This window comes from Rana temporaria, chromosome 2 (assembly GCF_905171775.1).
Source record: "Rana temporaria chromosome 2, aRanTem1.1, whole genome shotgun sequence".
Lineage (NCBI taxonomy): Eukaryota > Metazoa > Chordata > Amphibia > Anura > Ranidae > Rana > Rana temporaria.
The window spans coordinates 244680363-244695155 of NC_053490.1; the positions used below are offsets into that span (position 1 = coordinate 244680363).

The following is a 14793-nucleotide window of genomic DNA, read 5'->3' on the forward strand; positions in this document are numbered from 1 at the left end:
CATTGTGGGCACTGATTGGCATTCATTGCGGCACTGATTGGCATCCATCGTGATGAGCCGTGATTGGACACTGCTGATCACGTGGTAAAGAGTCTCCGTGAGAGACTCTTTACCTTGATCGGTGTTGCGGGGTGTCAGACTGACACCCTGCAACAACGATCGCTGCGATGCGCGCCCCCGGGGGCGTGCAGCGGCTTAGAATCCTGAGGACGTCATATGACGTCCAGTCAGGATTCTACAACCACTTTGCCGACGTAAATTTGTCATTGGCTGGCGGCAAGTTGTTAAAAGCTAGCAGCTACAAATACGGCAGCTGCTGACGTTTAAAAAATGAACACTTACCTGTCCAGCGCTCCCGCGATGTCGGCAGATGAGGACAAGCAATCGCTTGGTCCTCGGATGCTGCCGCCGCTATACTCGGTGAGGGAATCAGGAAGTGAAGCCTTGCGGCTTCACTGCCCGGTTCCCTGCTGCGCATGCGTGAGTAGAGTGGCGCACCATCACTGGTCCCCGCTCTCTCCTGGGAACAGTGTGTTTCCCAGAAGACAGTGGGGGGAGGGGGAGGTGATGCGAAGGGGTGGGAGTCGATACCCGGAAGTGGTGAAAATACCTGTCTTAGACAGGTATCTGCACCCCTCCCCCTGAAAGGTGCCAAATATGACACCAGAGGGGGGGGAGGGTTCCGAAAAGCGGAAGTTCCATTTTTGGGTGGAACTCCGCTTTAAGAACAAACCTACAGTCCCTGTCTTGTTTGTAACCCAGGGACTGCCTGTAACTCAGCTATAAACTATTAATTTAGTTATATCTGTTATTTCTCAGCACTACCATATTTGCAATGTTTATCTAAAAGACATATGCCAACCAATTAATGTCAATTAACGTCAATAAGTTATTAACGATGTCCAGCCTGGTTCATCATGATGGCATTATGTAGCAAAGGTGCCTGTGCCAAAATTTGGTACGTGAGCTTCTTTGGAAGGGAGGCCCATGAATGGCGCTGCTCCAAAATCACACAAAAAAGCTAAAAAAAATGCGGCGCAGCAGTTGTCACTGAAATATGCTTAGGAGTGAATGGAGCCTAAACTCAACTCAATAAAAGTCTATGTGTCAATGTACAGAGTTTAGGAGCTGCTGCAGTTATGTGAGCTTCAACCTCTCTCTTCTGAACGTGGAAGAATCGACAGCCGCTGGGTCACGTTGTAATTTTGCTGTGATTTTGCAGCATTTTGTGTTTTTCCATGGTTGCAGATGTAGGCAGGGTGTACATGACTGGTGTAAGTTTTTTTCGCCTTAGGTTGGGCATCTCTTACACACAAGCAGTACATACCTTCTAGCCAAAAATGTATTTTGTTTTAGATACGCTAAGGGCTAGAACCTTTGACTTGTCCTTCCTATCTGTGCCCCAGCCTCTGGAAAATCTCAAGGCCCAGTGTGCTGGGACCTGTAGTTACACAATACCTGTTGCTTTCTCATGTTCTGTCTTCAGTGACAGTATCAGCGGTTCCCCCATTTTAATCACTGGTTAAACACTGTTTGAAATGAAGGATCCACTGATACAGCCACTTTGGATGTGGTGTAGCAAGCTGTTCAATGATCAGGAACATACTATATAATATTATTTTCTTCGAATCATCTTTAATAAATCAGCACTGGCCTCTTGCTACCTGTTTATGTAGGAAACTGCCATAGGTATGATTTACTACATTTTTTGTTGCTAATTTCTCTTCAGCAGCTTTAAAAATGGACGAGTTACTTCACTGGCTTGAGGTCAGGATTATATCATCCTTGAGACCAAGAACAGAAGAAATGAAAAATTTGCTTTTGGATCACACTTACAGGTAGTAAAAAACATATTTTTGTTCATACAAGATTGAAAGTCATTTAGATAAAGTAACATTCTCTTGCAAAGTATAATGCCTATTTAATAAACCAACTCCAGTGTGTCTAATGCCAATCGCCACTCAAGGGTGGTGGTATAACTTGTGAATTTGATTATTTCATACTCAAAATCTTGGTTAAGGATAGACATGGTGTATTCTGACTCTGGATTTATTTAGTGTGTGTGTGTGTGGATTTTTCAAAGTTCCTTTCTGATTTCAGCAGGGCTCAAGTCCTGCGGGAAAGCGTGGGAACGGAGTTCCTGCACTTTTTTTACAGCAGGAACGCAGTTCCCTTTGCAGGACTAAAGCAGCCGAGCCACCCGAGCCAATCCTTCACTGAGTGGCGATGCCTCACTGTCAGGCGAACCTTAGTAATCTTTTATGTTACTGGCCGCTTCCTGTATATGGATTAATCAGGTAGTGTGCAGGTATTCCGTCACTTCCTCGATGCCGCAATGTCTCCTGGGAGCTTTTCTCATAGTTCCCCGAAGTCATTGCGGAGGTCTGCCGCGAGTTATCACGGGATTTAGAAAGAATTTGCTTAAAAAAAAACAACATGCGCTTTAGTAATTATGCATATGAGCGTATAATTTATTTTTTTTGGTGGGGGAGTGGATCTTGGGTGGGAGTTCCCACACTTTTTTCCCCAGGACTTGACCCCTGGATTTCAGGGTTGCTTGCCCAGGTATACAGCATAATGTCTATGATCAGAAGGAAGATGTGCATTACATATTCTCTATAGATGAGAACTCTGGGCAAACAGCCAATCACACTACTGAAATGCATGCATGTTTGATGTTTTAGCTGTCAATGTATTTTGAGTTTTGTACAGCCATACTAACGATTCATGCATTTTCCACACCACATAGATAAGTAGGTAATAAGTCTTTGCTGGTTCAGCTTTACAGCTTCATATGTCACCTCTCTGTCTCCTTTTGGCTGACTGGAAAATTAAGCTCTCAGCACGTGTTTAATTAGGAAGGAGGTTACCCAGGAAAGTGAAAACCTAATCCATAATCTTCTTGGATGTGTCACGTGGTAGAAGTCTATAAGTTACAAGACTGGTTGACCAGAATTATAAATCCTTTGGCAATGTCTATTGTGCATTGGTCATTTAGCTGTTTTCCTGGAGTTCTACTTTAAATTGTCCCATATTATTTTCCCTGACAGCCACCTACTCTGTCAGACCAGAAATCATATTTTCATGGTATTCACAAAAAACATTTGTGGAATTCTACAATTATGTTGTCCTCTGTAGCCCTGTGGGGCTGATTTACTAAAACTGGAGAGTGCATAATATGGTGTAGCTCTTCATAGAAGCCAATCAGCTTCTAGCTTCAGCTTGTTCAAATACGCTTTAACAAAAAAATAAAAAAATGGAAGCTGATTATTTGCTATGCAAACCTGCTCCAGATTTTGCACTCTCCAGTTTTAGTAAATCAGCCTCAATGTGTACCTTGCAAATGTTAATTTAAGTCACAATAATGTATTCAGGAGACAACTGTATGGAGCAAAGCACTAGCTGAAAAGTGTAGAAAACCATAGCAGACATTTGAAGTACATCTTGTACTGGTCTGACCCTTGATTGGCTGACGCGTGTATACTTTGCCCATTTCTTTGGATATTGTTATTGTTTTACTGATAAGGTCAATTCTATGAGGAAAGTGCAGAATCCCATGACACCCAATAAGAATAAATCTTTCTTGACCATACTGATATCTGGTTGCAATGGATGACTTCATTTTGTATTTTAGCTTTGTTTCCCATACCGCCTTAAGACTGAAAGAATGTGGACAACACAGCAAAATGAACTGTTCCATCAGAAGAACTAAATAGTCTTTCTAACTGAACAAGCTCCTTAACTAAATATCTCCTAATTGTTTTTTTTTTTAGATCCTGCCTTCTTGAATTTCTAAAGAATGAAGATGTACACACTTTATATGTTTACTTTAAGCTTGACAAGGCATCCTTAGCAGCCATGCTGTCACCGCCAGCTGTCTTACAGAATAAATGTGTATGCTTTTTAAAACTGGGGACTGCAATCAAACTAACAGCCGAAAGTATAGGTAAAAACTTTATTGTGGTTATAATGCTGACTTTCACAGCAAATTATAGGAAAATGCATACGGAGTGCTGAGATATCTCAGGCCTCGTACACACGATCGAGTTTCTCGGCAAAAACCAGCAAGAAACTTGTTCTCTTTTTCCTCAACGGGAATGGAGAAAATTGGCTTGTTGAGTTCCTCGACAGCCTAACAAGGAACTTGACGAGCAAAACGATGTGTTTCGCCTGTCGAGTTCCTCGGTCATGTGTACGAGGCCTCAGGGTTTGAACTCTCACCTGAGAAACGGAGTTTGTGGCCGAATTTTGGTGTAGTGTGATGTCGTGATGTCATAAACTTGCCCTTTGATTACAGGTACTGTATATGCCTGCACTAAAATGAGCTCCAGAATCCTATTTTTATTTATGTGGCTTGTATTTAGGAAATGATGAGCAGCTACTACCAGTTTGATTTATACATTGGGGTTCATTTAATTAAACTGGAGAGTGGGAAATCTGGTGCAGCTCTTCACAGAAACCAATCAGCTTCCAGGCTTTATTGTCAAAGCTTCATTTGAAAAGTTGAAGTTAGAAGCTGATTGGCTACCATGCACAGCTTCACCAGATTTTGCACCCTTCAGTTTTAGTAAATCAACCTCATTGTATTCAGCTTGTTGCAGATTCAATTTATCTTGACTTTGATAGGAGCCAATATTTAGGAATGTAAAGATGGGCAAAGATTGTAGAAACCCATTGCCAGACATGATTTGTAAAGTAGGCTGTTGACTGGACTAGAAAAACGGCAATCAAAATATCCCTTGTGTTCCCATCTAGGGGTACTTGTGCCATTGGGATTATTTAACTTATACTTTTCCCCATTAAAAAAATGTTTGCTGCTTGTTTCCTGCTAGTTGTCTGGCTGTCTGTAGCAGGGCTGCTATTAGATATCGTAAGGCCCCATACAGCCTATCGGGCAGGGTAATTCTCCAGCTAACTCAGTGTACTGTTGCTTTTCTTCCCCCAGCTCTTTGCAGGGTATTTATCATGTTTTTTTTATATCTATACAAAATGTTTTGCCTTTCATTTCTATTTTAAACGGAATGGGTTGTTTTACAAGGTGATCATTTACAATCACTTTAAGCTGTAAAGGCAGCAGAGGGCGGGGGGGGGGGTGTACACATGCTGTAGCAAAATGTTTCTGCACAAATTGTCCCTGCTTGTTTGGTGGGCAGTAATGCTCACTGAACACAACTCATTCAACTCAATGGGAGCTTCCTGCAACTGTGTGAAATGCATGCAGGTGCAGGATGCTGGTGTGGGGCATAAGGGGTTTAAGGAGGAAGTAAACCCTCATTCAGTTTAAAAAAAAACGCTACAAGAGAAAGTCATAATCAGCTAGAATGCATAGCATTCTAGCTCATTATGATTGACTTACCTGAGATCGAAGCCCCCGAAATTCTCCTCCATGCCCTCCTCCGATCTTCTTCCTGTTATCGGCACTCCGGATTTTCAGGAGCGGCAATGACGCCACTCGCGCATGCGCACGGGACCGGCAGATCCCCACACATGCATGGAAACACGGCATTAACCCCCGAATGTACCATTCACAAAAACTGTCTGCTCAGTGCGCCTGCGCCATTGTCTACGGCGCACATGCTCTGTAGACATCGGTGCCCGTTTCTGTGAAAATATCTTCTTAACCGTGTGGGTTAAGGAGATATTTCTTGCACCTACAGGTAAGCCTAATCTAGGCTTACCTGTAGGTGCAAGTAGTGTGGTTGGGTTTACAACCACTTTAAGCAGGTGGTGAGGAGGTGATATAACACCTCCTCACTGCCTGTCACATGCCCTCTTAAAAGGGATCCAATCTGGCACCTCATATGTAAATGAGACCAAAGGCTGTAATTCATGTCAGTTCAATAGGGTCCTTGGGACAATTTAATGACTTTGGGGCACCATTGACTAATGTACTGGTATGCAGCAGTTACTAAAAAACTGACTCTATTTATGCCTGAAAATTATCAAGTAGTCACAGAGGAGTAATCCTTGTGCTGTGGCACCGGCAATTACATTAATGTCCCTATAAATTGATATAGAAGAGGAGGCTGGGACTTTAACCTAATTGTAGGGAGCCGATGCCTAAGGATTACTTTGTTGGTTCCTATAAACAATTCTATTCCTTCTCCCAGTCCCCAGCTTAACAAATGGGGCCATGGGAACTTTTCTTTTGTATATGGTGCAGTTGCAGACCAGGAGAGTAGTCAGCTGTGCCTTGAATTAAAAAGCCCCGCCATGAGCCCCCCCTCCGTACAGGAGGACTGGATGTACCCCCTTATAAGTGGCCCTGGCCTGTAGTATTACCAAACTGTTTGCACAGAATACAGATTAGCCTTTTTGATCTAACCTTCACCTTACTTGCTGCACACTCTAATGACATTTATTTTTAGATTCTCATGGTGTTCTTATATTTCTCCAGGTTTTTCCTTTTAAACAATGGTATTATGACTTTGCTTTATCAGATTACCAAATACTCACAGAATATTCTATTTGTATTTTATTTATTACAGGTACTTATATAGTGCTGGCAATTTACACAGCATTTTACATATACTGTATATTGTACATTCACTCTCAAGAAGCTTACAATCTAACTCACATTAATGCATACACAGGGCCAACTTAGTTTGGAGCCAATTAACCTATCAGAATGTCTTTGGAGTATGGAAGGAAATTGGAGTACCCATGCATGCACATGGAGAACATGCAGAACATCTGAATAATGTTTAGATTGTTTATGGCACAATTATTTTATCCAGTAATAGTTTGGATAAAACAACTGTAAATGTTTGTATTGATGCAATGCAGTGCTTTCCCAATGCCTGGAGATCAATTATTCAATTGTAACCCACTAGAAATAAGCTAACAGAGTTGTCTACTAGTACCCAAAAACCCACACCTTTGGACATATGAATTGTCTTTATTCAGGGCCGTTTTTTAACACAGGGCAAAAGGGGCAGCTGCTTCAGGCCCAGTCATTGTTGTGGGGCCCAAAGCAGATGCCACTTGAGCCCGCACGATCCACAAACAGTTGATAAGTGGATTTGGGAGGGCCCAAGAAAATGTTTGCCCAGGGTCCAATCAGTATTAAAGATGGCCCTGTCTTTATCATTTGCATGAGTGTTTATTATAATACATAATGCACCACAATCTTTAAAATAAAATATATTAGGATACTATGCATACTGTACATATTCAAAATGCCTTATATAACATAAATAACATTATCCAATTCACTTTTAGCTGATCATGTGATTTCTGTGGACTGTGATAAACTCCCGTTAAAGTATTTTGATAGTCTTCTTCACCAAGTCTACTTGCCACTTTTGACAAGCAACAGTGCAGCAGGCGGAATATACAGCAATGACAAGATCATTGATGTTTTACATCGGTTTACTGGGAGCCTGGAAGTCATTGCAGGTCAAGCACAGGTAGGTTAGAACACTTTATATACTAATAATATACTTTTAACATATTTTATGAATAGTACACAAAAATACAAAAACAAAAACAAGAAAAAGCATACACCTTGGGCAAATAGGCTGCTCACTTTGCAGGGGAATTTTCTCCAGAGCTTAGTGAATGTGGTAAAATTTCACTTTGCAAAGAGTACCCAATCATATTCAAGGAAAATAAAAAAACAGCATTTTGCCTTGTACATGATTGGATGAAAAAAGCGTAAATCAACATAAATACTTTTTTGACCTCATCCAAATCAAAACAAATAGAAAGCCTAGGTAAATACTGGAAAAAAAATCTCTAGTATCCTACAATAGCGGACTATAACAGCAACAGAGTGGAGACATAACTGAGTAAAATAACATAGTCTACTCTTTATTATACAAGGTTAAAATTTAATAATAATTTATACTTTCTATGGTCTATAAATAGCTCACAGATAATCGATATCAATTCTATACATAAAAGTCAATCAAAAAAATGATATGCGTTGTTGGCTGCTCTTTGTACGGTCAACGTTTTGCCAAAGATTTGGTGAAACGGTGACTGCACAGACAGCAGCCCATAAAGCATCTCATCCTTTGGATTGTATTTACTATTATTTACAGATTTTTTTTTTAAAAAATGTTATTGATTTTCAACAGAAGCATGACATAAACATCATACAGAACATCATCACAAAGTATTCAATGTAAATATATGCGAAACATAGTAAGCGAAGGAAGGCAAACATTTTAACAATGTTACATACATGTGACTAATCACCTACTGAAGCAAGAGAAAACTTTTCTAAGTAAAACAACGGTACAGTTGAATAGGGGAGGTCCTGAGAAACCTGAATGCAAACTGAAAGGTAGTGGACCAGCAAAGGTCAACCCAATACCCGAACACCCCAAAAGGGAACATACTGTGATCGGGAGGGGACCTTAGGAAGCACGATAATATAGGAGGGTATGATCGGTCCTATAAGAAAAAGGAACATGACGTCTCCGGGGAGGGCAGGGCAAGCCAGAAGGGAGAGGGGTGATGGCGCGCATGATCAGGCAGCTTACAATATCGGTTGCCTGGGGGACCAAGCGGCTGGATGTGTGGCCCACAAATCTTACAGCCAGCATGTCTGTGCAAGTATGAAGCAGGGATGTTCAAAACTAAAAAGGGAGAGGGGGGAAGGGGAGGGGGACAAAGGGGATTAGACATGACGGTGCTTCCCCCTGGGTCATGTAACATTGACCCCATCTGGCACCACTGGGGATGCAGGGGGGGCCAAGGAGGACACGGATCCCAAAGACTCCCTGTAGTGTATCCAGCAAGCCCATGTACACCTAAACTTGTTGTGCATATCCTTAGCCTGATGGATGATCCTTTCCATCTCTTCAATTTTGTTGACTCAGGAGTGCCAATCAGTAATTGTGGGAGGGAAAGGATTTTTCCAACGAACGGGGATGCATTGGGTGGCCGCATTTATAAGGTGTAGCATCAGGGATTTACGGTAGGTTGATTGTGGCAAGGAGGTGTGGTGAAGTAAATACTGTGCCGGTGTGAAGTCAGGAGTATACATGGTGATTCGGGAAATGAGATCATGTACTCCTTTCCAGAACGGCTGAAGTACTGAGCAATCCCACCAAACATGGAGCAGTGAACTTGTATCCGAGTTACATCTCCAGCATGTCGATGGGACACTCGGGAAGATTTTGTGTAGCTTGTCAGGGGTCCGATACCAATGGGAATAGATTTTGAACCTGTTTTCTTGAGCGGAGACGTTGATGGAAACCTTGTGTGTGTGTTCTACAGAATTGATTATATGTGAGCTATTTACAGTCCATAGAATTTTTCTTCCCATCAGTATAGGGCTGGATACTTATATTTTTATTCATGTTAACCTTGTATAATAAAGATTATGTCATTTTACTTAGTTATGTCTCCACTCTGTTGTCGTTATAGCCTGCTGTTGTACGATACTGGAAACTTTTTCTCCAGTTTAGATCTAAGGTTTCAATGGATGAAAAAAGCTTCACTTCTTTCACTAAGCTCTGGGGGAAATTACTTTGCAAACAAAGCAGTCTACTGTATATGGAGATTACAAGCATGGCCAGCATATATCAGTTACTTCATAATAATAATGAAGCGCCACAAAATATAAATTATATATATATATATATATATATATATATATATATATATATATATATATATATATATATATATATATATATATATATATATATATATATAATGTATATATAATGTGGAAAAACTCCTTCTGAAATAAACACCCATAAACATTCTTCTCCATCATCCAATGGACATCACCAGATAAAGTGAAACTTCACCAGAAATAAAGGTTGCCAGATCACAAGCAGCAACTTGGATAAGCTCCAGAGGCTGGAGTAATTGGAAAAGATGAACTGTTGGATTCCCTTTAAATCAGCTTCAGGCTTTGCCCAGCTCATCCAGATGTTTAACCCCACCAAATGGGGGCAGCATTATATCAGATTGTTGTATAGACAAAGCTCACTTGCCATTAAAAAAGTAAAATATGTGTTCACACAATGTACACACCAAAGAATATTTGTGAATTCTTCCACCACAGAAAAAGTGTGCACCACCAATCACCAGACAGAATGCAAACTCACCAACTGTACTTTCTGCCATATCACATGCAGCAAAAACGCCAGTTGGAATCCAAGAGGTTCTCTTTTACAAACTTTTTAGCCTGTGTCAAGCTCATCGAAGTTGCTGCTTGTGATTTGACAACAATCATTTCTGGTGAGTTTTCACTCTATCCGGTGAAGTCCATTGGATGGTGGAGGACAGTTTTCATGGACGCTTATTTAGAAGGATTTTTTTTAAGGTTTGATATATAATTTATAGTTTGTGGCGCTTTGTTATTATTGTGAGGTTTCTGTATATTAAACTTAATGTGCGCTGCCTACACATAGGAATTGTTACTATTCATCTATCAGTTACATATATACTGTACTTGCTACATTTCTAGAAATGTGAGAGCTGCCAACAAAAGTAGTCAGGTGGATGAAATCATAACCTACACGTGTCACAATTAAACAAAAACATGTTTATTTTCTTTAAAGGGTTCCATTGTACTTCCCATTCCCTCACTTGAATTATTGAAAAGCACCTCATTATTCAACAAGCATGGAGCTGGAATACATATTTTGGAAACCTCAGTCATTGGCTGGATAAGGCAGATCAAGGTGAGAACTATAAAATGTGTGCCTTTGAACCAAGGAAAAAAAAAATCTGGGTTGGTCCACTGTTGTCCAGAAAAACTGCTGAATGCCCTTCCAACTAATTGTTGAAGATATATGCTATAAAGTGACAGCACTACAGAGTTAATCCAAATTCTTAATTTCAGCCTATTAAAACAGGGTACAAAAACAGCAAGACATCTGCAGATCTTGCTGTTTTTTTTCTACCTAATTTAATGGACTGAAATAAAGAATTTGAAATTAACACCGGAGTGCCATTTATTGTTTTATTTCAAATAAAACCCCCTCCTAAAAAAAATATTCAAAGTAACATGCAACTGTTTAATACAAGACAAAGCAACAGGTTCACTTTAATGTGATTCTATTTGATACCTCACCAAGTAATTCTGGGTGTAAAAGAACATTTGGCCCACTCCCATTCACCCAAGTTGGCAGTACTATTGCTTGACCACTCAGGTACCCACTGGCTGTGTAGCTCTAGGTCACAACTGGGAGTTTACCTAGTGCTAACCGCTTTGCTCTCAAAGTTAAAACGGAGCAGCGGGAGTGTGAAGGGGAGTTAAGTATAAGCATCTGGTGGGGCAAAGGACAAATTGATTTCAGGTTGTTATTCCTATGTTATTCATTTATTCACTCATATAATCTTTCTCTACAGGTTGTGCTCAAACATGAACCTCTTGCTGAGATTAAAGCCAAGGGTGTAATGGCAGGGATTTATCAGGAAAAGGAGATATGGGAAATGCACATTCACAATCTGGAATCTATCAGCCTGCAGTTAAATTCTACTGAAGCCAGAGAGATTGTCTACCATCTGGAGCAGGCTAAAAGCATGTATGGTAATTCAATTTCTGCAGTGACAAATGATGTACAAAAGGTGAGAATAAAAAAAATGATCTTACTTAGTTGCGTGTTTTTAATTACTGTACAAAAATTGAACATGTGTTATACGTGCTAAATTGAGTACTATAAACACAAAAGTACCGAAATATGTATAATAATCTAGTGGTTAGAATGTAATCTTTACAGACAGATGCAATTTCAACTAACTATGTACACAGGATCTTGTAAATGAATGCAGCATTTGCTCAAACCTTGATTTCCAGAATGTAATAACCCCATTATAGTGCATTCATGCGTTCATTGGAGATCACAGTTTGCAGGAAGCAAGTATAATGCTTAATATAGCCTCCTTGACTGTGCTTATCATATAGTGCAGTGTTTATCAACCTTTTTTCAGTCAAGACACCTTTTTAAATTATAGACAATGTCAGAGCATCCTTTAAAATCACGGACAGTCTCAAGGCACCCCATTCTAAAATGTAAAAGAAAATATTCTAAAGTCCTGTACACACGCTCGCCAAGAAAACCGAGGGGAAAGCCGAGAACCTGGCAGGAACACTGCCATGGAGCTTTGGCCGGGAATCCCGGCCGTGTGTATGCTCCATCGGCACTGCCTCGCAGTGTTTCCCATTGGAAAGTAATAGATCTGGCGGAAAAAAAACATTGGGAATCCTGACGGTAAAATAGAGAACAGGTTCTCTATTTTCCAGTAGGGATTCCTGGCTGTTTTCCTGATGGGAAAACTGCGAGGAAGCATACACATGTCCGGTTTTCCCGGCCAAAAGCTCTCCTGGCAGTTTTCCTGCCGGGAAAACCGGTCGTGTGTATGAAGCCTCGTACACATGACCGAGGAACTCGACGGGCGAAACACATCGTTTTCCTCGTCGAGTTCCTTGTCAGGCTGTCGAGGAACTCGACAAGGCAAGTTTCTCCATTCCCGTCGAGGAAAAAGAGAACTTGCTCTCTTTTTGGCTCGTCGAGTTTCTCGACAGTTTCCTCGATGAAAATGTACACACGACCGGTTTCCTCGGCAAAAAAATATCTCCCAGCAAGTTTCTTGCTGTTTTTTTCTAAGAAACTCGGTCGTGTGTACGAGGCCTGAGGCTTAATAGTTTTACCAGATGCATCAACAGCGACATGTAAGACACCTAACATTAGAGGTGATTTATTTTTCGAAAGCAAATACATTTTTGCACATTTGTATTCCAATGTTTCTCTTCTCCCTCAATTTCTCTCCTTTAGTCAGCTAATGTCACCCCAGTGCTGAGGGAGAGGGGCATAGGAGGGTCAAACAGGGATTCTGTACAGACATCCTCCTAATCAACTGATGACATCATTGGTTGTTAGGATGCCAGGGTATAGAAAGTCGTAATGGTGCATAATGAAAATTCATTGTGTAATTAAAAGGCAGGCTTGATCTATCTGTTGGCTTGTATATAATATTTGATACATTTTTTAGGCATTTTGCCAAGGCATCCTGAAAAAACCTCAAGGCACCCCAGGGTGCCTGGACACCATGGTTGAAAAAGGCTGCTATAGTGTAAAGCCTCGTATACACGGTAGGATTGTTGTCCAACCAAGCGTCTGACTTTTGTCAAAAGGGCGTGTGCCAGGATCTTGTCTTGCATACTAACGGTTCACAATTGTTGTGCCACAAACATAGTGACATACTACAAGGAATTTCAGCTCTTGAGTGCAACCCTTTGGGCCCCTTCTGCTAATTTTATGTTTGGTGAGCATTGATTCCGAGCATGCGTGTTTGTACTTTTGACTTTTGTGTGACGGACTTGTGTACTGACCATTCAAAAATCAGACAACAGACCGTTGTCCGCCGAAAATTTACTAGCATGCCACCAAATATTGTTTGACCGAAAGTTGGACAACAATTGTCAAAAGGAGCGTACTAACAGTCAGATTTTAGGACAACAGTCTGCCAACAGACAATCCCCTGCCAACAATCAAACCGTGTGTACGAGGCTTAAGGCTGTCCTTAGAATGTATGTTCATTTTAGTAAGGTTGAATTCTGTACACAAGTAAAAACTATTCTAAATATATACAGTCAATGAGTCGGTTGGTTTAGTGAACTTGTTGTAATTGCAAAAATATTCTTTAATACTAGGAATGGCATCAAGCAAAAGAAAACTTGATGTTCCTAAAGACATTGGTTATGTGCTATGATCAACTAAAATCTGCCAAGCTCCACTCAGAGAAGCAGAAATGTTTTTTTCAAATGCTCCACAATTTGTTGTTTGTTTGGAAGCACTCCAGGTAAGTACACTTTTAAAACAGTTTAAGGTAACTAGATATTTTTTAAAACATTTGAAATAATCACAACTTTTAGATGTAACTGCATGTTATTTAATCTTTCAACTTGTCATCAACTGCTTTTATGATACATAGTTTTTCATTTGTATCTAGTTATTATTATGTTTTATAACTATTTAAAAAAAAACTAAAATTGTTTCTGTTCATTTTCCAATTTGTTAGACATGTTTATTAGGCTAAAGAGAATATTATTATTATTTTAACAACGTCTGCCAAACTTTAGCAAATTAAAAAACACCATAAGAAACCTTGAAACATCCTATTTTGCTTACAGGGAAAAGAGTTCAGAACTACAAAATACTGTATTACGCTAAAAAACTCTCTTTCTGCCATTTATATTATTATTCTGATAAGGTCTAACTTAACCATTACTAAAAAGAACATTTGCAAAAAAAATAATAATTCGTTTTTATAGTTCAGTTTAATAAACATATCATTTGGCATATAGTATTTTGGGATCCTACTAGACCATATGACGCAGAATGTGATCCCTTATAAAAGATCAGAAACAGTTTCCTTGGAAATCGTTTTAAAACGTTAGCAGGTATACATATGCATTTATAGTGTACATAAAAGATGTGAATTATTATTATTATTATTATTATTAGTGACACACCACTCAAAATGTATATTTCACTAAAGAATTTAATCATATACTCTGTAAGCATTTGATCCAAGTGAAGAGTGTTTCAGGAACTCACTCTACCCAGCAGAGTACTTTTTAGCACTCTTTTTGCCTAAACCTCGGGGGCTTTCTGCATATTACAGCCAAAACGTGTGCAGCCTCCTGCTTTATTTTTGTGCAGTTTTGACTGCCTTGAATCATTTGGTTTGAGGCCTCTGTCTGTCCCACTATAGACAGAGCTGCGACACTCTATCTTCTCCAGACTGATTGGAGACTACCTTCTTTTGTAAGCAACAGCCACCTGTCTTTAATCAATTTTTAGGAATCCCTTCAGGATC

At 40.1% G+C, this 14793-nt stretch overlaps 1 protein-coding gene across 1 annotated transcript in view; it reads left to right on the forward strand.

The window, feature by feature from the left end:
- The first annotated feature begins 1723 nt into the window (after positions 1 to 1723).
- Positions 1724 to 14793, forward strand: part of LOC120926622 (dynein beta chain, flagellar outer arm-like) — a 533844-nt gene continuing 520774 nt past the window's right edge. Inside the window, 6 exon segments of the mRNA XM_040336739.1 lie at positions 1724 to 1838; positions 3774 to 3946; positions 7222 to 7409; positions 10527 to 10649; positions 11320 to 11538; positions 13625 to 13773. Of these exon segments, the coding sequence (XP_040192673.1) occupies positions 1741 to 1838; positions 3774 to 3946; positions 7222 to 7409; positions 10527 to 10649; positions 11320 to 11538; positions 13625 to 13773 (950 nt within the window). The 5' untranslated portion in view covers positions 1724 to 1740.